Source organism: Herpailurus yagouaroundi, unplaced genomic scaffold (genome assembly GCF_014898765.1).
Source record: "Herpailurus yagouaroundi ecotype Mexico unplaced genomic scaffold, PumYag 28, whole genome shotgun sequence".
Lineage (NCBI taxonomy): Eukaryota > Metazoa > Chordata > Mammalia > Carnivora > Felidae > Herpailurus > Herpailurus yagouaroundi.
This window is the reverse complement of record NW_024412376.1, coordinates 7,502,483-7,527,536: the sequence shown is the minus strand read 5'-3', so window position 1 is coordinate 7,527,536 and position 25,054 is coordinate 7,502,483. Positions and strand designations below refer to the sequence as shown.

The 25,054-nt window shown below is 39.3% G+C and overlaps 1 protein-coding gene across 1 annotated transcript in view; it reads left to right on the top strand.

Annotated features, from left to right (window-relative positions):
- KCNU1 (potassium calcium-activated channel subfamily U member 1) overlaps positions 1 to 25,054 on the top strand; it is a 149,959-nt gene that overhangs the window by 107,327 nt on the left and 17,578 nt on the right. Inside the window, exons 20-22 of the mRNA XM_040460964.1 lie at positions 16,012 to 16,108; positions 19,575 to 19,799; positions 21,181 to 21,367. Coding sequence (XP_040316898.1) covers positions 16,012 to 16,108; positions 19,575 to 19,799; positions 21,181 to 21,367 — 509 coding nt within the window. The remainder of the gene's footprint in view (positions 1 to 16,011; positions 16,109 to 19,574; positions 19,800 to 21,180; positions 21,368 to 25,054) is intronic.

Here is a 25,054-nt window from a genome sequence, read left to right as displayed (position 1 = left end):
TTTTATTTTATTTTATTTTATTTTATTTTATTTTATTTTATTTTATTTGAGAGAGAGAGAGAGAAAGAGAGAGAGCTCACACAACCAGGGGAGGGGCAGAGGGAGAGTGAGAGAAAGAATCTTAAACAGGCTCCATGCCCAGAGCCCAATACAGGGCTTGATCTCACAACCAAGAGATCATGACCTGAGCCAAAATTAAGAGTCAGATGCTTAACTGACTGAGCCACCTAGCCACCCCTACACCTAGAATTTTGACACAAACTGAGTTAAAACTTCAGATGAATTTGAAGAGAATTGCTGTTTTAATAATACTTAGTCTTTCAATCCATGAACATGAGATGTCTTTCTATTTCTTTAGATCTTCTTTAATATCTTTCAACAAAAGTTTGCAGTGTTCATTGTACAAATCCTGGATGTCTTTTGTTAAATTTATTCCTGAATATTTAAATTTTTTGATGCTGTTGTAAATGGAATTGTTTTCTTAATTTATTATCAGATTGTTCATTGCTAGTATAAAGAAATACAATGTATCTTTGTTTATTGATATGTATCATGAAAACTTGCTGAAGTTGGTAGTTTTAATAAATTTTTGTGTGTGTATTCCTTAGGATTTTACGTATAAATGTAAGATTGTGTCATATGCAGATAGTTACTTCTGTTTCTCTTATCTAGATGTCTTTCCTTCCTTCCTTCTTTCCTTTTTCTTTTTTCTTTCCTTCTCTTTCTTTCTTTTCTTTTCTTTCTTTCTTTCTTTCTTTCTTTCTTTCTTTCTTTCTTTCTTTCTTTCTCCCTTTCTTCCTTCCTTTCTTTCTTCTCCCTTTCTTCCTTCCTTTCTTTCTCTCTTTCTCTCTTTCTCTCTTTCTTTCTTTCTCTCTTTCTTTCTTTCCCTGATTGCCCTGGCTAGAACCTCCAGTACAATGTTGAAAAGAAACAGTGGGGTTTGTTGGGGCACCTGGGTAACTCAGACAGTTGAAAATCTGGCTTTGGCTCAGGTCATGATCTCACAGTTTGTGAGTGTGAGCCCTGCTGTGCTGACAGCTCAGAGCCTGAAGCCTCCTTCTGATTCTGTGTCTCCCTCTCTCTCTGCCCTCCCCCTCTTGCATTCTGTCTCTTTCTCTCAAAAATAAATAAATGTTAAAAAAAATAAAAAAAAAAAGAAACAGTGGGAGTTGGCAACTTTTGTCTTGTGCCAATCATACTGTTGTTGTTTTCTTTTTTCCTGGCATTCAAGATTCTTTCTTTGTCTTTGGTCTTCAAAGTTTGATTATAATGTAGCTATTATCCTACTTGGAGTATGATGAGATTTGTAGACATATAGTTTAAGGTTTTCATTCAATTTGGGAAGTGTTTGGTCATTATTCATTCAAATATTCTCTTTGCCCCTTTCTCTCCACTCATTCTGAGGTTCTCATGTGTAAGTTGTTTTCTAGTTTTCTGAATCTCTGTTCATATTTCTTCATTTCCCCCCTATTCTTTATATTAAATAGTCTCCATTGACCTATATTCAAGTTTGTTGATTTATTTGTACCAGTTCAGATCTCTTGTTGAGCCCCTCTAGTATAAATATTTCCCTCCCCCAAAAACAAATAATCCAATTAAAAATGGGCAGAAGACACGAACAGACATTTCTCCAAAGAAGACATATAGATGTCTAATAGACACACAAAAGGATGCTATACATTACTCATCATCATCAGGGAGATGCAAATCAAAACCATAATGAGATACTACTTCATACCTGTGAGATTGGTGAAAATCAAAAACACGAGGAACAACAAGTGTTGGTGAAGATTGGGAAAAAAAAGGAATCTTCATGCACTGGTGGTGGAAATGCAAACTGGTATAGCCACTGTGGAAAACAGTATGGAGTTTCCTCAAAAATGAAAAATAGAACTACCATTTGATCCAGTAATTGCACAATGGGGTATTTACCCAAAAAATATGAAAATACTAATTGAAGGGGAAATATGCACCCCTATGTTTATTGCAGCATTATTTATAATAGCTAAACTATGGAAGCAGCTCAAGTGTCTGTCAATGGATGAGTAGATGAAGAAGATATGGTCTATACACAATGGAATGTTACTCAGCCATAAAAAAGAATGAAATCTTTCCATTTGCAAGGACATGGATAGATCTGAAAGGTGTAACAGTAAGTGAAATAATCAGAGAAAGACAAGTACCATACAATTTCATTCATATGTGGAATTTAACAAACAAAACAAATATAACAAATATAACACTGTATGCTAACTATACTGGAATTAAAATTAAAAAAAAAACAAAAATATATTTTCAGTTATTATACTTTTCAACTCCAGAATTTCCATTTGGTTCTTATTTTCTATCTCTTTATTGATATTCTGTATTTGGTGAACATTGTTCTCATAATTTTCTTTAGTTCTTTAGACATGGTTTCCTCATTTTTTAAATTGTATTTATGGTAGCTGTTTTAAAATCCTTGCGTAGTAAGTCCTGGGTCTGGGCTTCCGCAGGGACAGTTTCTATTGACTGCTTTTTTGCTACTTTTTCGCTGTGTATGGGCCCTACGTCCTTGATATTGGTGTCTCATAATATCTTGTTAAAAGCCACATGTTCTTAATAATAGAAAGCAGCAACTCTAGAAATTATTTCCCCCCTCACCCTAGAGTTTGCTGTTGTTCGTGTTCCTGTTGTTTGTCACAAAACTTTTCTGAAATAATTTTTTAAAGTCTGTATTCTCTGTGGTATGTTGACACTGAAGTCTTTACACACTCAGCTTTCTGGTTAGCTAACGATTGCACTGAGATTCCCTTAAATGCCTCGAACCAATAAATCTCTCCACCTTTGCCAAGGGGCTCTGTGTGCAGTCGGGGAGTGCCTTCAACACCCTAGCAGTTTACCTCTCTGTGTAGACTCTCCAGGGCAGCCACAAATAAGAGATCAGGGATGTCTCAAGTCTCTTGGGCATCATGTGCACAGCCCTGTACATGCATGTGCTTCCTTTTAAATTCCTAGAATGAATAAATCAAAGCTTGTCAAGCTCCCATGGACTTCCCCCTTCTCCACTTTTGCCATTTAAGGAATTTTTGGCTCTCCTTTTGTTTGTTACACTGTTATCTCTTCCTCAATATCTGCAATTTAAAGCAACTGCTACTCCCCAGTTTTGGAAAATTCTTCAGGAGTACTAGCTATTCCCTCTGAGGAAAATCCGAATCAGGTCATATGAAGACAGACCTTTATTTGTGGGTGGGTATCTCCAGGAAGCTTCCATAAAACTCAAACAATGACATTTTATATGGGACTCTTGGGGAGCCCAAGATCTGTCCTTCCCCCTCCAGTGGCTGCTAGACTGCTGATTTTGTGGATACTGAGATTGTGAGGCTGTTGATTCTAAAGCTACTTCAGAGCTGGGAAGAGGGGAATGAGATTAAGGCAAGTTAAATGCACAAATTCACTGGGTTTTTTGTTTGTTTGTTTTGTTTGTTTTGTTTGTGTTTTGTTTTGTTTTTTTGTTTGTTTGTTTTTTACCAAGACTCTGCCATTTTCCTTTAACTAAACACTCCTTAATTACTTGAAGCCTCTGGTTAATTTTCAGAATTCTGAAAAAAGTTGACTTTGGAAGTTTCTGTCCATATCTCTTGTTTTTATGAAAGAATAGATTTTTGGAGGTCCTTACAGCCATTCTAGAAGTACTTCTTCACCATGGCTACTTTTTCTAGTTTTTCATCTTCATATTAAAATTGCCATGATCCTTTAAACTGATATAAACCATCTCTTTGCAGAAACTACTCTCTTCAACAATAATTTATCATTTCTAATCTGCAAATTAAAAAACCCAAACATTTTAGAATTATAGATAAGCATGCACAAATTTAACATTAACAAACGCCATAGGGACTTTGTGATATCTTTGATCTGTGCAAAAGTTATTTTTAAATGATGCCAGGATGTGTTCTAGCTCAGGGGTCAGAAAATTATGGCCTAAGGGCCAAATCCAGCCCACCACTTATTTTAGTATGGCTTGAAATGGCAGGACAGTGCGTTTAATTTGCAGTGACAGTATAGCTGTGCTAAAAGAATGCAATATATGTTGATATTATCAGATTAGGTACTTATTACAGTATTCCCTATTACTGTAAAGCACTGCTTTAAAAAATTAGAAAATTTAAAAAGACTGTTTAATCACAGTAAATTTGCACCCAAAGTTTGTTTATGAGTAGCTTATTTGGTAACCAAGCAAGAGAAGTCATTTATTGATGGTAAGTCAATTAAATTGTTTTTGCAACGGCCAGCAAGGGTGTCCAGAGAAAATATAATGGTGTAATACTATTAGCCCTTCAGCAGAAACAGTTGCTTGAAGAGTTGACATTGGGAGCAATAACAGTAGTTAATCAAAAAATAAGCCCAAAGATTTTGAGTGGTTTCCTTTGGCTCTTTGTGAGTCACCAAATGTTACTGATACTGTCCAGTTGTTCATTATTAAGGGAGCCAATGCTGAATTTGAAGTAACTGAAAAATTAGCCTCTGTGAATAGTCTGCATGGCACAACTACCTGTGAAAATATCTTCAAAAAAGTTGAGAAAACACTAAGCCAGTACAATCTGAAGTGGAACCCACTAAGATGTATTACAACTGATAATGGTAAAAAATACGTGTAGAACAGAAAAATAAAATCCTACTTAGAAAAATTTACAAAGCTTGCGAATGCAAGGTGTGCAAACACTGTGGTTATTCATTCTAGTACCCATAGCAGGTATTTTATGGGAAATACGTGAATTTATCATATTTGTTTGGCCAAGAGTGTCAATGGTGAATTTCATTTGCTCTCATGGACACTATTATTAGTGCTGTGAATTTTTCTCAGAAATATAAACTGAGTATTTGATTTGCCCTACCACAAAGTAGTTCAAGAGCTTAGCATTGAAAAGATTTAATGTGATTTTTTGAGCTGTGGGTCAAAACTGAAATTTTTCTGGAGAACTGCTCTCAACACTAAGCGGCTTCAAGACTTAGCATTCACTGTAGATTTTATAATGTTTCTTAATGAAACCAGCATCAAATTAAAAGACAAAACAAAGCTTATATGTAAAACTTATTCTGTATAAAGTCTTTACAGTTATCATTCTTTGAATCACAAATAATGCCATACTTCTTTCTATACTTTCCATCATGTCAAAAGTTATAAGAAGTGAGATCATTATCTCCACACACATTTGGAGTGGGCATATTTTCTGATCTCAGTTCCAGGAATGTTTTTTGGTTTTGGTTTTGGTTTTGCATTTTGTGTTGTTTGTTTGTTTGTTTGTTGTTGTTTTTACCTTGATGCAAGTGCAAAGGAAATTTCTACGTTTTTAAGTTTATTTAACTATGCAGTTGAGGCATTGCCACCTAAACTTCCATTGTAAGTGATTGATCTGCCATATAATGACCTGCCAAAAGACAAATATTGAAAGAAGAGTTTAATATAATTCTGTAAATGCCTTCTAAGTGATGCATATGCTCAATTAGAATCATATGCTCATGGGGTACGATCAGTATTTGGTAGTACCTATCTGTGTAAACAGACATTTTCAAAGACTATATATGTTAAACTTTATTAGGGTCAGCATTAACATAAGAACATTTGCAATTAATTTTGATGACAGAGAACACTAACTATGAATGCCAATTAAGGAAGATCCCTTTAAAAATTTCTTTGTTTTGATTAGTAGATCTGTAATACAAAAATATATTTATTAGTAGTAGTAGTAGCAATAGTAGTAGTATATTTTGAATACTATCAATGAGAGATTGTGAAAATTTAATTTCTCTCTTATATAGCTACCTGCATAATACCACTTTTGTTTCTTGGCCTGTGATATTTAACATACTATCTCCCCAGCCACTTCACAGAAAAAAATTTGTCAATCCTTTTCTAGATAGGTAGTTGACCAGTATTTATTAGATGTCTGGAAATAATAGGTAAAGATTAATTTTAGGATAATGTCACAAAGGCAATAATTCTCATCCCAAACTTTTACTAAAAGTTTTGAAGTTAAAAGGGTATTGAAGAGCTTGGAAAAGTAGAGAGGCAAATAAGGAGTACCCACATAAAGAGCAGTTTGACTCTACAATTATATAATCTCAATTTTCCACTGAAACAAACAAAATAATAATGATGATGATGATGATGATGATGATAATTTAAAAGATTATTTTGTTTCAGTGGGAAATTGAGATTATATAATTGTAGAGTCAAATTGCTCTTTATGTGGGTACTCCTTATTTGCCTCTCTACTTTTCCAAGCTCTTCAATACCCTTTTTTTTTTTTAATTTTTTTTTTCAACGTTTATTTATTTTTGGGACAGAGAGAGACAGAGCATGAATGGGGGAGGGTCAGAGAGAGAGGGAGACACAGAATCGGAAACAGGCTCCAGGCTCTGAGCCATCAGCCCAGAGCCTGACGCGGGGCTCGAACTCACGGACCGCGAGATCGTGACCTGGCTGAAGTCGGAGGCTTAACCGACTGCGCCACCCAGGCGCCCCTTCAATACCCTTTTAACTTCAAAACTTTTAGTAAAAGTTTGGGATGAGAATTATTGCCTTTGTGAAATTATCCTAAAATTAATCTTTACCTATTATTTCCAGACATCTAATTGAGGAGGGCACCTTTGGGGATGAGCACTGGGTGTTGTATGGAAACCAATTTGACAATAAACTTCATATATTGAAAAAAAAAATAATGATGATGATGATAATTTAAAAAATTAAAGAATCAAAGAGTAGAATAAAATAACCATTAAGACACCTGAAACCTGGTGTGGTTACTGTTAGACTTTTCCCAGCATCCTGAGTGAGAGAGAATAGGCTCCTTTCACATGCTCTAATGAATGAGATGGGGAGAAGATTTCACAGAGCATATAATTTCTTTTTCATTTCACAGAGTGATGAGAGCTCAGATATAACTTGGAATCTATTTCCATGGAGATTTTGAGGTGGAGGAGAAAGAGATGATAGGAAGGCAGTTGCATTCTTTCAAAATAGTCAAGAAACTACTCATCAGGAAGGCAGATATCATTTACATTTGTATTAAGTGTCTATGTAATTGTATACAGATGCCAATTTATTAAGCCAGAGTTTCTTAGCTGAAACCTTTGACAGTGCACTATTAGGGGTCTTCCACTTGGTCTGCATGGGCAGCAAAGAGGGATAGGCATGCACTTCTGCCTGTTGGGTGACTAGTGTTGGCCCATCGGATGTTCTTGTCCCTTGTGTGAGATAGGGCAAGAAAGATACAAGGCAAAACTCACTTACCAATATGCACAGGTTCCATGGCACGGGGGACATTTAGGTGAGACATACAAAGGAATTTTATTGCCAAAATGTGTATATATGTGCGTGTGTTTGGTGGTGATTTTTAAATTACAGCAAAGTTTCCAGAAAGTTTATAGGATCATTCTCTCCTCTCCTCTCCTCTCCTCTCCTCTCCTCTCCTCTCCTCTCCTCTCTCTCTTCTCTCCTCTCCTCTCTCTCTCTTCTTTCCTCTCCTCTCTCTCTCTTTCTCTCTCTCTCTCTCTCTCCCCCCCTTCCTCCCTCCCTCCTTCTCTCCCTCCTCTAAAAGGCTGGAACTAAGTAAAGAATATTGCAAAGTTCCTTCTGGAGCTTAAGCAGTAGAGGTAAGAGGTGGAGCATCCAGATGGTTTCTTGATGCAACAGGCCTTGGCTTCAGGAAATCCAGATGTGAATGTTACCTTTATAGTCACATATAAGAAAAGTTAAGGACTTGATGTGCTGCAGAAACTTAATTTCAAATTAGAGGTGAACAGAACAAGAGGAACATTCTACTTCTTTCCTCCTTCGTTCTCATTCATCTTTAACTTAAAGAGCTAAAACATAGGGAACCTCTAAGGAGAGTGCTTGTGACCCTCCTGCCTTGTTAAGGCCATATCACTCTGCAGATCCCCTTCTATGTCCCCCATGTGAGGGAATAAAAAAACCTGACTCTACCTTTCATCCCTAATAACAGCCCCGCTTTAATCACTTCTTCTTGTTAAAGAACACTAACCACAGCCTTTTCCCTCTCCCACCCCCCAGAGGCTCCTACTTCTAACTTTTCACCTTTAATCAAGGCACACCACTTAAAAAAAATAGGCTTCATGTAGTCCATTGAGCAGAAGGAGGGCCCCATGTCATGAGTGATCCCAAGTGGCCTCCACCGCCATTATCTCCATTGCTTCTTGACAGGTCACTGGTGCTAAGTAAAATGTTACAACACTCAGGATGCCTTTATTCAACAGCCTTCCCTCCAGTGATGGCTTCCAGATGGGAGGAAATTTTAAAAGCCTGTGACCCTCAACACATCATTAGGTCCTTTCAGTGTTTCCAAAAACCTGTAGTCCCCAGCACACTAATAATCTCTCCTTGTTGACATTCAGCAACAAGAATGTCAGAGAAACTAAGGAATGTAGATAAGGAGACTTCACAAATAACTTCTTATTTAAAAAAGAAAATCCAGTAGCATTCATGTAACCTGCAATTATTTTTGTTTCCTCTGCACAGCTTGTATCTTTCAGTTTGATAGCCCTCCCTCACCACACACACACACACACACACACACACACACACACACACACACACACCAGTAATATTTTGATGGATGCTACTCTTTCCTGTCCTAATTTCTTCAGTGGCGGGGGGAGGCTGTTATTATTATTGATAATTGCCCAGACCAAGCTTCTCACCCAATGCATGAGGAAATAATTTTTGTCATGCTAATCTCTGACCCAGGCTCAATCCCATAAAACCTCAGAAACTATAAATACAATGAAAAATTTGCTAGTTTGCAGATATTTCAAATTCCTACTTCCTACCTCCATATCCCACCAAAAAGGCAAAAGTCTTTTGCCTGAAATTCTCATTTACTTCAATAATGTGTGTCAGGATCAAAAGTATCAGTAACTGACTTGATCTTTCTGTTGCTAATCCACAGAGCAGAGAAGATTGTATCCCAAACTCTGGAAAATAGTTTTCATTTAGGTCAACCTCTGTGTTTAGAATGTCACTTGATATTTAGAAGGTGTTAGGCGGGGTGGGAAAGAGCACCCTAGAAGTAGAGCCTCATGCTGAAAAGATGGGCTGTAGAGACTGTTCTCCTGAGATGTGAGGTTTGCTCTGAGCCCCAGGCTCCTCTACCCACAGCACAAACTCCAGCCTTTATTAAGGGTACCTACTGCTTTGGGTCACGCCTCATTTGTGCTCAAATTGTAGGAAATCCCAAATGCAATATCCATAAAATATAAAGGGATTTAAATGAGGGTCTGTCTGGGGAGTGGGTGAGGAAGAGGGAAACTGTCTTTTTTTATCTTTCTCCTTGATCATCTGTCTGGTAACAATTTAAATTCTGAGGTGCCTACATGTATATTTTCACAGAAAATGCTCTGCAGAAAGCTGTCAGTTTATACCCATCAGAAATAAAGCAAAGCTTAACAGAGAGATGTTCAAGTGAAAGCTCAGATGTGGGTTTATCTACTAGAAGCACCATCTTATTATTGTCTTCACCTGGTCTGGGACCACTCTGACTTGTGTCTAATTTCTAAGCAAGATGGTGGGGAAAAAAACGGCTTTGTGGAGATTTTAAATTGTAAACATTGAAAACAGAGGCCATAGATTTGATAGACTCCATCTGTAAAGCAGCATTTAAAGGCAAACAGAACACTCTATTCACAGCTGATTTGGTTTACATTAGAACACAGTCTACAGATTATGTAGACTGAAACAAGATTACACTGAATACAAGGATACCCTGAATTTTATTATGTCTCCTTTTTAAAATGCCATTCACAGATTTTTTTAAAAACAAATCATACTTACAATCTTTACTATTAAAGTTTATAATACCACCATGTTTTCTTATGCAAAGAATCAAGAGACAGGAACCAGAGGCAGGAGACTGGAAGATAGAATTCACTGGAACCTACTTGTCTTAAAACATACGGGGCTCTGACTACCCAACTGTCTTTCCTTCCACTGAACGTCAACCAAATCCGCCTACAAGCAAAGAGGCAGGTTTTCTGGGCATAGTGTTTCAAGTGTTTTATTCTCCCTTCCCTTTTCCTCCCTCCCTGGGAGCTTTTTCCCATTCTGGTAGTAGAGGGTCCAGTTTTAGTGCTGAAAGTCTCCTGTACAGGGAACCTCCAGTTCTGAACGCACAGCAGCAGCCACTTCCGTCCTTTCCTAGGGTTTTCCACAAGGCAGAAGAGGGCATGATGATTTAGAGATAACCACCAGCCTGCTGCCAACATATGGATGATCCCCTGAGATTTCATGGCAGGTTTTCTTGCATTCTGCCTTGTGGTAACAGAGTCTCAGCAAGGATATCTGGTCAAGCTGGTCATTAAGGTGCAGAACCAGGTGCACACTTTGCCTTTCTCATGAAAAAGGCAGTGATCACCGAGGCCTTTCTAACAAGGACAGGGATTGTGCTCTCCTCCTTCCTGAGATTCTTACCTGGTTTCTTGGTCCCAAAAGTGTCTGAGACCTCACGGGAACCCTCTCCATTTGCTCATCGATAGGTTCCTAGGGGAATGGACTGTAAAAAAATAACCCATGTTTTTAAACCTTAAGTTTCCCTCAAGGTAAAAAATAATGCCTTATTATGAATAAGTGGAAACAAGGTGAAACCCAGAAAAATGAAATCATAACGTGGCCATAAAGGGTCATATTTGAAAATTTGACTATAGCACCTGTGTAGTATGTATAAATGCGTGCAAGACAGAGAGAGAAAGAGACAGGCACAGGATAGAGTGGGAAGCACTGGTTATATAACTTGGCCCTCACATTCCCAAATTTTAGGTGATTGTCTTTTTCCTAGAACATGAAAGGTGGTAGTCAGAATTGACAAGCAATTAGTGTTTTCAGATTAAGTATAAACTGAATCACCTTGTCACTATACACCAAGTCATCAGAGAGAAGGCAGCTGTAGCCTTCAAGATACAAAGTCCTTAGTAGTACCAAAGGGATCCTGGGACAGAAGATATTCCCTCCATTTTTGGTGGGAACTTGATCACCACCTTCAAGGTACAGTTTCAGTAGTGTTTTCCAAAGACTGAACCAAGAAGGGCACTGAAACTCTTGGGCACACTGACACATTCCTCCCCACTCCTTCCCAACGCGCAGCCAAGGGGCTTGTCCTTTCTATGCTAAGCCTTTAAAACTTGTTACTTTAACTCAAGTCTTGAGCAAAAAATACATTGTTCTGCAACCAGGCCAGAAAACTCTCCTAAGAATTTACAAGCCACCTATGGAGTTTTAAAAGGGCTTCAGATAGAATGGTTACATGCCAGGGTTTCCTAACACATCCAAAAATGTGGCCTGCAAAAGAGTAAGAGAGAGAAAAGAAATGTTGGTGCCTTTTAAACTTTATAATAGATACCAATGAACAGTGGAGGATATCATCCACTAGTAGATCATCTTCAAGAACAATCTAAGTCAAGTCTGTAACTTCGAGAAAATAATGACAGCAGACTTAGAGTCTTGGAAACTGTATTTCCTGACCTGACACTGACGCCTACCCCACCTTAACAGAGGATTTCCTACATGGCTTGATCTCTCTCTTCCATCAGATGTCACCATTGGAAACTGAAGGCACATGGTCCCTCGCTTCTATTTTCCTTTAAGTGATAGGATTCATACAGGATAAGTTGCTATGCACATGGAAGAATAAAAATACTCTTCGGAACGGTTCCAGGGAGCAGAGAGGAAAGAGCCTGCCTTCCTTAGCTGGGACGTGCTCACGCTTGTACTCAAAAGATAATTGGCTTCGTGCATATGAAAGCAGCTCCGAGGAAGGCAGTCATCAGCAAGGAAAGCTAGAGCCTTCATCCCCATGCTGCTCTGGACATCCACCAGTGGACTGGCTACAAAAGCTGTTCTCACCCAACACGCTAGACCTGTCAGCCTCTGAATATGGAAATCAGAGACCTGACTCTGAGAGGAATTCAGAATTCGATGCTTCCTGAATGCTCCCAGGTGGAAGTGTCCTACTTTGCTTGCACAAAGAGAAGCCCGTCTTGTGACCAGTGAACTACCCTGCCTTCATCCTAAACATGTCCGCTGAGGGCCCTCTCAGGGAACTCCTACCATATTTCTTGCCAGTTTCTCCTATACAGAAAGGTCCTTCACCCTGGAAACTTCTACCTCTGGTTAGGGTGTGGCTTTTCCTTTTTGCCCTGAATGACCAGGATGGTGTTCTGTGGCACCTCTTGCCTCCAATAGCATCAACCTTTATGTTCTAACCTTCATTTCCTAGTTATAAGACTGCTAGTGCTGCACATTCCCATAGGTGATTTATTATTCTCTTTAGGAAGGTATATTTCTGCAAGGATCATGTCATTTGCAAGGCATACGACAGAAGGGAGCTTTAGTTAAGAGATGGTGAAATAAGTTGCATCAGGTTTTGCTCGGCAAGGACACCAGATGGATGCCTTTATGATGAAGTGGGGCTCCTCCAGCCTTTTCTTTTATGCAGGTCTCCAACAGGTGTTTCCTCTAAGGCATATCTGTTTTCCATAACATCAGAATGAAGAAAGATGTTGTCTGTGACAGCTTGGGTACATAGATCATGCTTTTATTATGATAGAAAAGTGTACAGCGATTGATTTGGTATCCCGAGTCAAGCTAAAATGTGCAGGGGAGAAGATTATTCTCCTTTTGCCTAAAAGACCAGGAGTCCTCATTATGGGGATGGAGGAAGGGGCAGGAAGAGGGAGAAGGAGGGGAAAAGTGAAAAGGCTGAAGAAAGTAACCAGAAGGAAAACAGTAGCAGTTTTTGCACACTTGAATGAAGAGAGCGGAGAGCAGGAAGGCACCTCTCTGAAGGTAACCTGGGTATATTTTATATCAGTATCTGAGGGATGGTGTCTAGGAATCTACACGTGGAGAGAAAAGTAGGTTGTATGAATGAGTACCATAGCCAGTTCTCCAGATCCTGATAAAAATCAAAAACAGACTCATCTTAGGTATGTCCCCTGGTGAGTTTCTTTAACAAGCCTGGCATAAAGCCATCACCACGGTTCTATCTAGTACCATTAAGAGAGCCTGTATGGTTCTTAGAATTAGGAGTTAGAGCTCACGAGTTATGGAATTTGTACGCAAATTCTAAGAGCCGTATTTAAACCACCCAAAGCATGTTAATTTGAAAGAACAAGATAACCCATTTTGGTCAAACTGACCTTGAGGCTTACGTTGCAACATTCTCTGGCTAGGTAAATGACTAGAATCCACCAGGTTTATAGGGAGTCTTAAATGGTGAGGAAGATAAAGGATTGCACCTCAGTCTTGGCCAATCTCATTGGCAATAAGCTCTTAATTTCCAAACCCTTCTCCCATGGCAGCTTCTCTATCTGGGTCTTCTGACACTTCTAAGCTGACAATCTTAAGTTTAAGTAAGTTCCTTTGTCTGAAAAATTATGACTTAAGATAGCAATTTAGAAACCGACTTGGTTAAAGACATCAAAATTGCTTGATAATTATCTTACAGTCTGAGCCTTTGGGCCAGGTGTTGAATAACAAGCTGTATTAATTCACAGAAAGAAAAAAAAAAAACATTCACCTGCAGCACAGAGTGCAATATGTTGTATTTCTCCCAGGATGTTTGATAAAATCTCACAGGAGAGTACTCTCATAATGTACTCATTACTGGGGCCGAACCTATCATGTGACATTGTACAGTATGTCCCAAAAGGCGTTTCAAGAGATAGTGACAGGTGTTTTTAAATTAGTAAATGAATATATCAAATAAGTAAATGGTAAACGTGTGTGTGGTCTAACAAGTGTGTGAAACACTGGATTATATAAACTTTCAAGGATTTCTTTTTTGCGAGACTTTTCTGAACCTTTCATACGCTAAGGCACAGTGTGAATCTCAAAGAGAGGGCATCTTTCTCAAACGTTATTTGACTGCAGAAAGCATTTCCTCAGGACTTCTCCAGTTACTACAATTCCGTGCAACATGTTTTTTAGAAAAGGCATTTCTGTCAGAAGAAGATGCATTTATGCTATGGTAACAACCACGAAATCTTAGTGGCTTAGCACCACAAAGGTGTATTTCTTTTTCCCGTGACACGTCCAACACAGGTCAGTGAGGCTAGGGCCCTCTGCTCCACTTGGGTGTTCATATTGTCAGGCTGGCTGGTCATCACTTAAGCAGGTTACGAGAGAGCCTGAAGAATCACACAGGAGTGTGTCACTACCTGAGCCGTCACTTCTCACATTTCATTGGTCAGAACTGGTCATGTGACCCCACAGCTGCCCATATACTAAGGAAGGAAAGGGAAATTGGGTATTCTGAGCACCAGTAATGTCAACCTTAGCAGTATATTGAAACACCAGCTTTAGGGGCGCCTGGGTGGCGCAGTCGGTTAAGCGTCCGACTTCAACCAGGTCACGATCTCACGGTCCGTGAGTTCGAGCCCCGCGTCGGGCTCTGGGCTGATGGCTCGGAGCCTGGAGCCTGTTTCTGATTCTGTGTCTCCCTCTCTCTCTGCCCCTTGCCCGTTCATGCTCTGTCTCTCTCTGTCCCAAAAATAAATAAACGTTGAAAAAAAAAAAAGAAACACCAGCTTTACCGTTTGTTAGCACTTTGACTTTTATCCATAAAACAAGGAGTGGTCTTTAAAGTGTCTGGCAGAGACTACAATGATCATTAAGTATTTCAGTTACTCCCTATGCTCCTCAACCCTGATAAAGCTAGCAGGAGCCATCTGACTAGGTTTGGCCACTGGAATGTAAGCAAAAATGATGGCGTGTCCCTTTGGGCCAATGAAATTAAAAGCCCGGTCTTGGGGTGCCTGCGTGGGTCAGTGGGTTAAGCGTCCAACTTTGGCTCAGGTGAGCCGTCTCATGGCTTGTGAGTTCAAGCCCTGAATCGGGCTCTGGGCTGACAGCCCAGAGCCTGAAGCCTGCTTCAGATTCTGTGTCTGCCTCTCTCTCTGCCCCTCCCTGGCACATGACCTGTCTCTCCTTCCAAAATAAATAAAACGTTAAAAAAAATTTTTTAAAGCCCAGTCTTGATTCTCCAGTTCTTTTCCCTTGCCTTAATGACTGAGAAGGATGTGAGTTCCAGGTGTGTGAACCTAAGATGGTATAGCCTCTGTTCCCTTAAAGGTTGGGATGGCTGCATGGACTACAGGCGCCTGCTTACCTGAGGAAAATACATGGTGTGAGTGAGAACCCAGGTTATGTTCAGTCCCTGGAATTTTGTGGTTATTTCTTCAGACTAAGCCTTGATTCTCCTGACTCAAATAGTCTCTTTCAACTCTGAACTTTCTGTGCTTCCGGAAGGGTTTCCTCTCTTCTCTACTGAGCAAATATGCATTCCTTTGGATGCGAGGAGATTTTTCCAAAGATCATCTAACACTTTCAGTGGTTGAGCATATCCATGACAAGCATTGTGCCCAACTCCAGTGTGGGGTGATCACGTGGAGGGCTTTGCCAAGACTTAAACCAAGATTAGAGCAGAGTTTAGTCCAATGCAGGCCAGGGATGGAAGCTGTAAAGAATGCAAAACACATGGAGTAAGTGAGGATGTTTCAACAGGGCCTCATATTCAACAGGGCCTCATACACAAAGATATAGAAAAGAGAAGGGGGGAAAACAGGCCAAGGAAAGAGACTGCATTCATGACTCAATCTCACAGCCTTTTAAATTCTATATTCAGGTGCCCAAAACACCTCCCATGATTTCTTCATCACTGCAGTAGCAAAATTAAGAGCAAAAATAACTACCTTTAAGGCAGTATAATGTAAGGTAAAAGGAGAGACTGATAGGTCTGTTAAATACACACACACAACAGGCTTAGTATGTCTTCAGCTGTGATACACTCACTGGTGTCCTTCAGACATGAATCTTTATTCGGGACTCTCACAGACTGAAGGTCACTTTCCTTGTGTTGTTTGCACTTTGAGTGCAAGGTTCTAATGAGTCTGACATCTTGGCTTTGTTACATTAGTGCCCCAAATGTTCTCAGCTAACTCTCCATTCTCCCTACTTAGGGCTTTTCTGTATGAACCAGAACCGGGTTGTGACCAGCTTGATGACAGCGGCATGTTTCACTGGTGCAGAGCAATTGCTTTGGACAGAGTGATTCTGGTAGGTGATCTTGCACCAAATCTCAGATAAAATAAAGCTACTCATCTAGGGAAAGTAAGTCCTTACACTAGTTATATAAGCGCCTGCCATTTCTCTTTGTACACTGTGAATTTCAAAGGAAGGACACATTCCTCTCCACCCATATGAATGGTATACAGGGTAACAGATGTAGCATTTGACAAAGATGATGTGGGTAATGTGCTGGGATTTGAAGCAATCAGATCAGATTGTTCAACTACTTTTTCCCTCCTTTCAGGGTTTAGCTGAGTCAGTTATTTAGAATAATGTTCTCCTGACACTTTGCTGTTTTGCTAGTAAATCTAATTAATTTCAGTGCACCAGGGAAACCATTTACAAGAACTCTGAAGCCTTTCTTTTTTAAAAAGTAAATAAACATTTTCCTAATTATTGGTTTTAAAGTTTGGATTTTCTATAGTGGTTTTTCTTAAAGCTGGCTGTACTTAAGCGTAATACATTAGGCAAGAGTGTATCTCCCAGATGCATGACCTGGATGAATCCTAATAGATATTAGAATCCTGTCCCTGCCTCTGTTTTCTCAAGGAAATGAACTAACTCAATTTACTGAAATGCCAGCAACTAAGATGTAAAAAGTCTGTATCCTAATCCAGGCTCTGACACCTGCTTTCTGGATCCTCATCTATTCTCATTTTCCAGAGTTAGCATAATCTCAGTGGTTTACTTGCAAGCAGTAGTTGGTAAATATAACTAATAAAAGTGATTATATGTTGTATGAACCCTATATCATTTTTTCAACTATGACTAATTGATAATTATATCTTTTTCTTGCTTTCCAAAAGTAGTTCAGTTCACTTTTCTTCTGTTAGACACACACACACACACACACACACACACACACACACACACACATACAGCTCTTGTGGCTTGGTACCAGTGTCCTGACAGAATATGTTCCAATTTTTGTAAAAGCCTGATCAATCATTTGATCAGAAGCACAAAATTGTCAGAACTGTCATATCAACTAGAACACTATTAGGGTTGCGGCTGAAATTCACCATTTCAGCAATGATGTCTTATTCTAAACTAAGCAAAATAAACTCCGTTGAGTAGGAAGATAAACATGTTTTCAGTGGGAGGGGAATCATTAGAAAGGTTGAGAAGTTGGTTGCAGATGGAGGTATCCAAGAGACCAAGAAATAGAAATGACAGATGCTTTATCATACCTATTTCTTAAGCACAGAGACAGGTTGCCATGCTAGATAGCTCCTTTCTGACGCTTGATGTAGAATATAGTTCAGGACACCAACTAAGTCTTTTGATAAGTTTAAAAGGGCTTCTAGTTTAAGAAATTCTAAAGGTTTTGAAACTTGCGACCATAGAGGAGAAATGTCCATACTGCAGAATTCAAGGGGTCTTCGAATTTGGTTTGATTTGTGGAAGGGTCAAGTGGAAGTGGTTGGCCTAAGTTACTTTGAACAGATAGTGCACCCTCCACTTCCTCCCAAAGCTGCCATCTTTCTCAATTGGGAGACAGTTTTGTGCCACAGTTTGTTGGAGAAATTGTCTCTCTAGCTGTGCCCATTAATGCACTCTGCCATGCATCTTGTTTCTAATTGTTTAGTTCTACTCAGAAGAGCGATAGTTGGACTTCAGGCATGTTACATTAAATACCGTTAGAGGCTTCATTATTCAAGTTACAACTAATCGGATTAGCGAGAGACAATTATTTAATAGATTTGGTTAAGATTCACATCACTCTCTAGGAAGGCTCTCCAGACAAGTAGCTTTATTTCCCCTCACAGGGTAATTCCCTCTGAAAAGAGAGTATTTCCTCATATATGCTAATTTGACAAACTAATTGTGGAGATGTCAGATGTTACTTATTTATCTGGTTAGATTTTATCAGCCCGTGTTTCACAGAAGCTTGTCATTTAACCCAGCTAAGGACGGGCGTGAGGGAGGATGATGTATCCATTTGAAGTATTCTGAGTCTTCATGAGCAGACGAATGTAGAACACACTCATACATGAAATGCTTTTAAATGCTTTTAACTTGGGGCGCCTGGGTGGCGCAGTCGGTTGGGCGTCCGACTTCAGCCAGGTCACGATCTCGCGGTCCGTGAGTTCGAGCCCCGCGTCGGGCTCTGGGCTGATGGCTCGGAGCCTGGAGCCTGTTTCCGATTCTGTGTCTCCCTCTCTCTCTGCCCCTCGCCCGTTCATGCTCTGTCTCTCTCTGTCCCAAAAATAAATAAACGTTGAAAAAAATTTTTTTTAAAAAAATGCATTTAACTTGTTCTCTACCACCTTCCAAGAGTCCTCCTCTGAAACTCTAGGAATTCAATAAGATTCAGAGTTGACTAATAGGTATTGAACAACAGCTAATTAGTTGAGCATTACATTTTCAATATGGTATTTAATTTCCATAACAGAATTCACTCTTATTTTTAAACCATTGAAACTTACAGAAATTGAGGGTGAGAGGGTTAAAGTAGTTTGTTCATAGTAATACAAAAGAATACAGAATCAGGTCTTCCTCCAGATCCAGTGCTCCTTCCAGCCCATCCCAGTGTCACTAGAGAAGACCTTGACTCATTCCCTGGAAGAAATCAGACAAAGGCTCAACATGAGTTTCCTACAGGAATATCATCTCTCTCTTTTTTTTAAAGTGACATTTATCATTCTTAAAAGTCTCTGTGAATGTGGGACAAATCTAACCTAAATATTTGTCATGTACGTTATTATTTTCAACTTAGAGATATTAAAGAAACGTTAACAACTGGTGCTGCTGATGGTAGTGCGGGACATGTGTAAATGCTTGAGTTCAGATGGAATTTTTGTGACCTTTTTATTTCTTTTGTGCACTTTGCATAGGAATTTCTTCAACTTTGCAAAAGCATCTGTTGAATCAGTTTGGTGTATTAGGTGGAACCATATAAAATGACCAATATTCAACCATTCTGGGCCCATGAAAAGGCAATTTCACATGTTCCAAACTAATGGATATTTTCGTATATACAAAAACCCACTGAAAACTGAAGAATTTTGTACAACCTGACGTGATTTTCAGGGCTCACTAGAAAACATAAATTTAGCAAAGGAACTTGTAATGTCTTAGCTTTCCATTGAATCTCACTATAGCACATACAAGGCCAAAAACATGTAATGACAATAAAAGATGTGTTCCCCATTTGGTTCTATGATGTCCCACCTCAAGGAATGACACTTATTTGAGTTTTAATTGATGTACTCCAGGCTAATAAAAGACTTTAAACAGTGGAGTCAGAAGGAACTCCACAAAAAGATAAAAAGTAGAATTGCCCAAGGCAGATAAATTCCATTTTTATGAGCAATTTGCAGAATCACATTATCCTTGTGGAAGTAGTCCTGTGGATGTACCTAGAAGTATTGGTATGAGGGGAAGGAGCCCTCTTTGAGAGACTCTCAGCTTGTTTCTAAAACTGACCAGACTCTGGCCTGCTTATGCTTAGAAACGAATGGACAAGTCAAAACATGAGTTTCGGAACCACGTGGTAGCATGTGTCTTTGGAGATGCCCACTCAACGCTGATGGGGCTTCGGAATTTTGTAATACCCTTGAGAGCTAGCAGCTATACCCGGCAGGAGCTGAAGGACATTGTATTCATCGGATCTTTGGATTACCTGAAGAGAGAATGGGTGTTTCTCCGGAATTTTCCCCAGATATACATTCTTCCTGTAAGTGTCACATAGAGTGAATATTTGTATTCACTAATGGTACTAGCATTAATAACAAAATAATAGCTTGTAGTTATATAGTGCTTACTGCTATCAAAAACTGTTCCAAGCATCTTACATAAAGTAACTCATTTAATCCTCAAAGTAATCCTATGGGGTAGATTGTGAAAGTGTTGAACTTTGGGCACAGAGAGAGTAAGTAAGCTGTCCAAGTTTACACCACTGGTAAGTAGCAGAGCTAAGACCTAAATCTAGACATTTTGGCTCCTGGGTTTATGCTCAGGATCCACTGCATGTTGTGTTTTATGTTTATTATTATGTTTTATGGTTTTTATATAACTCACAGTTTCTCTGCATTTCTGAATCTGATTCTGACTTAATAGCTAAAGCTAATAGCTAAGCCTTTGTGTTCCAACTTTCTCGTCTTTTCTGGAGACACATCTAATCTGGAACACATAATGCCACACAGTCCTTGATAGATGTATGAAAAGGAAGAATTCGGTTTACATTTATGAGAAATGGATCGGTTCTGCATATATGACATTGTGGTTGTAATTGTATTTGCTCTGAACCTTTATAGGTCTGTATGCCATTGTATCCCTCTCTTTCCCTGGATTAAAAAAAAATATGGCGGTGTGAAATGCACCAAAGCATGTAATATTTTTCATGAAATGATGCTGGCAATGTGTAATATTTTTCAAATTTCAAAAATGGTTCCGTCAAGGAACAAATTTCATTTCCCTTTAAAAAAGGCACCAAAATTCTCTGCACTGCACCCTTTTATTAGGCCAGAGAAAGGAAGACAAGGAAAAGAACCAGAAATCTCCAGATCCAGCTAGTGTTAGGAATTACCAGTATTCTAGTCTAAGCTTCCTGAGGGCGGGATCAGATCTATCCCTGTGTCTCCACCAAATTGGGAAAGAAGTAACCATCACTATGCTAGTTAACCCAGAGAGTAACAGGAAAGGTCAGCTACAAACAAAATTGTGGGGATGCAAAATTTGCCTTTAGATCCATAACTTCTCCTTTCTCTGAATGTTTCCTGTTATCCCTACTGTTATCCCTAATTTGCTTCTCCCACTTGAGTCATATGAATGGATGTGGGCTCTTCTGTCTCCACCCTCCTTTGGCTCATCCAGACTTGCTCTCAAGAAAGGGCCTGTGAAATTTAGTCACACTAAGATATTAATGATCAGTGAAGCTAAATGTGTTCAAATATCAGGTAGCTGAGTCTTGAAACCAAGTCAATGGAGGCTAGAGAGGGTTTGGCTGAAAAATTGGCATCACCCACAAAGAGCCATTACCCTGAGCCATTACCCTGAGCCATGAAAAATTCCCTCCATCTGAGAAGTCCCTCCTCTACTGGGTTTTCTCTCGTTAGGGATCTGCACTCTTTCCTGAAGACCTCCGCGCAGCCAACATAGAGGAATGTTCCATGTGCGCTGTTCTATCCTCCTCATCCAAGGCATTGAGCAGCCCAGCTTTGGTAGACACAGAGACCATCATGGCTACCCTCAACATCGGATCACTGCGGGTTATTTGCGCTCCCCATATGCCTGAAGAACCATGTAAGAACAACTCCCTGACAGGAGGAGGCTAGAGAGAATGGAACAAGGAAAGAGAATTAACTCCTCTCAGAAGTATTTTGATAATGGGGAGGAGGAGACATTGAACCAGATAGCCTTGAAGTTCCCTTCCAACTCTGAGAATTCTATAATGGAAGTAGCAGACAGTTCAGTCCTTGGGGATCCTAAGTCAAATGAAAACTATGTCTGTATTCTAAATGGAATGCATGTAACACTATTTTCCAATTTTAAGAAAAATCACTGAATTTTTAGTGCTGTTTTTGTTGTTGTTATTAAATATTAGTTAAGATAGAAATTGGCATATTATTATAATTAATAACATTTAGTAGTAGTAGCAGTAGTAGTATCAATCCTCATTGGATCTTAGAGTTGTTTCCATACTCTTCCTAGTTTCATGTTTGAGAGAATGAAGTATAACTCTCTCTTACTCTTGGAAGATGCTTTTAATATATGAATTGTACAAGATTATCTCTAAGGTCCCTTTCAACTTCTACAGACTAAAAATGTTGTATTGCAGCTTCAGATTGGAAAGAGATGGTGAGAAGCAGGATCTGTTCAGGATGGGGATCAAGTCTCTTCCTCCTTTGTATTCCTCTTAGTTCCTAGTACAACTATGGTCACTTAGATGCTTACCACATACACACTGAATTGCAACAAATAAGCCAGTAAGATGGGCTCTTGAGCCCTTATGTTTGACTGTACCCAAGTGTTCAAGGTAAATTCCCACTAAATATTGTGGTTTTCCTTCTCCTCCCAAATAGGAAAAGGCTTACTATTAATTTGTTTCCAAAGTTGAGTACTAGACACTCAACCTAATATGAAAGTACTATTTCTGAAGAATTTTCTGTATCTAAAACAGATTTTCAACTCAACAAATAAAAGTAAATCATGGTTGGGGTTCCCTGTATCCAGCCATTTCCCTTGGGAATGTTGATCCTCTGTATCAGGATCAGGAACTTAGTCCTTTAGCTACATAGCTGTTGACCACTTTGCATGGAACTTGGAACAGTCAGACATCAACGGCATCACAAGGCTTTCATGGTTATTGTTTTGGATAAAAATGTTCATGAATCAAATTAGGAAACCAAAAGAACTCTCTCTGACTCCTAGGTGCTGTTGCTAGGTGAGAACATAAAAGGGTCTTGGGACAGAGGAATAAATGAGCAATCTAGCCTAATCTCTGGTAGGTGAACTGAGCCAGCTACCTGAGACACCCTCACTAAGCAATGAAAGCCCACTCAGCACCCAGAGTTTCAAGGTGTTTTGCAAAGCAGGCTAATAACAAAGCACTTTATGAATATCAAAGTGCCATGGAAATCCAGACTGAGGATGTATGAACCATATCTCTGCTGAGCAAATCAAAAAATGCTGTTGTGCTCTGCACATAAAACCTTAGCTTAGCAATTAGGCTCACTCAGATTTACACACGATTTGTGTGTGATATATGTGTGAGTGGTGTGTGTGTGTGTACACACCATGCTTATAACTTTCTATAATTGGACAAAGCAGAAGAAGTATTCACTTTAAAGGCAAAGTCATCAGTATACAAATGAAAATGCCCACTTAAGCCTGGGATAAACTGACATTGGCCATTGAGTTAATCATCTCGGTGACTTGTCCTTCCTATCATTACTTTTACTTCATCTCACATCTTATATAGGCTAGAAAGAGAGAAACCTATGGATTTAATTCCACTTTCCTTTATTTCTAGTGATTTTTATCCCTTTGCTTATTCATTAATTCAACAAAACAATATTGATTTGGTATGGTGTGCCATGTACTCTGTTACAGGCTAGAAGGATGCCCTCAAAGGAGAAAGATTAATTGGTAGAAGGAGGTAAAAGAGAGAAGGAAAAAGGTTTGGAAAGGGGCAGAGAAAATGAAGAAATATCAAAGTATTTCAATTGTTATGAAGTATGAGTACATGCTTTCCCCAAAGATAAAAGGAAAGGTTTAGAGAAAAATGTATTGTGGGAGGCTTGCAAGGTTTCTTTTAGGGATATCATCATACCCAACCGTGTGACCAGGAAATGGAGATCTAGACAGGCTCTACTGCGCCACCTAACGAAGGTCACTGAGTCTGCTTATCTGCTGGCTATAACATCAGTAAAGTCACGTTATGAGCACCCAAGAATAGCAAAGGATCATTACTCAGATTTTTCATCAATTACTCTGGCATTATAGAAATCTACTCGGAGTTTATATAGAGAAATTCTGAAGCCTTGAAGAAGCCTATTTGGCTCTCTTAACCATTCTTCCCATTTCATGTGAATACCATTCTTGTACCATCCCTAAGAGATAGAAATGAGAATATACACTTCCAAGAACTGACAGTATAAAGGACTATGAAATTCTGCCAGGCGTCAGAAAACATCTTGCATGCTGAGCACCAACATAAGACTAGCCAATGGGCAGTTTGCTCTCCTTTACGGGGTTATCAACCAGGGGCAGTTCCCCTCTCCGCTGCCACCCTTCCACCCAGAGGTCATCCGACAATGCCTAGAGACAGTTTTGGTTGTCCCAACTTGATGGGATACTATTGGCATCTAGTGAGTAGAGGTCAGAGATGCTGGTAGACATCCTATAATGCACAGGACAGCCCCGCATGATTTAAAATAATAATAATAACAAAAAACTTTTTGGCCCCAAATGTCAATAGTACCAATCAGAAACCTTGCCCTAGCATATCTGGTGAGACTCTTGTGGGATAAGCAGGCTTTTCCACATCTTCTCAGTCATGATAAACTTATATGTGAAGGCCATCGAGGACTACCAAGGCTATTCCATACAGTGATTCACCAAGGGATGTTGGGAGTTGGGGACAGCAGAGTGAGGACTTTCTTAAGGATCCATAAGAACGCCAGGCCTCCTGGACATTTCTGTGGGAAACTTTAGGTTTTCCAGTGACGTTCTAATTATTGCCCTGTCACATCACAGGGAGAGCAGGTTGGCAAACCTAGGTATTGAACTAAATAATCTGTGGCATAATCTAAACATATAATGGTAATTAAGTCTGACAACTTAATATGCTACTGAAATTTAAATGTACAGTAGTAATCTACAATTAAGCAATCTTTTATAATAGCACCCTGCCAGACTGGAAGATTTCAGGTATAATACTGTGTACTATTACATAGCAAAAAATATTGACAATTAGTGAAATATATCCAGGCTATGATCTGACACATACTCAAATTAACCATTGCTCTACAAGACAAGAGGGAGTTAAGGCAGAAATTCAGTTGCTGTCCTTCCGCTGGTGTCCAAATCAGTTATTTCAACTGATAAGCATGTGTGTGCACCTAGTAAGAACATTTGATATCGAAGCCTCTGACTATATGTACTTAATTCACAGATTTGATAGGACCGTGGTAAAATCCTGATTGCTCTATAGTTTCCACTGCTCACAGCAGCCAGAGGGATCTTTTATAAATATTTAACAGATAATGTCAGTTCCCTACTTTAAACCCTATAATGGTGACCCATGACAATTATAGGAAAATCACACGGGGTTTTGGAGGCCAATTGGGAGTTTGAATTTTCTCCTACTTCATCTTATTTATACTGACTCTTTCCTGCTTTGTATCCCTTATCCAATTCCCTCTGCCTGGGTGGCTGTTCCCTATCCCTCAGGACTCCATTCCAACATCCAAGAGACCTCTCTTCAAA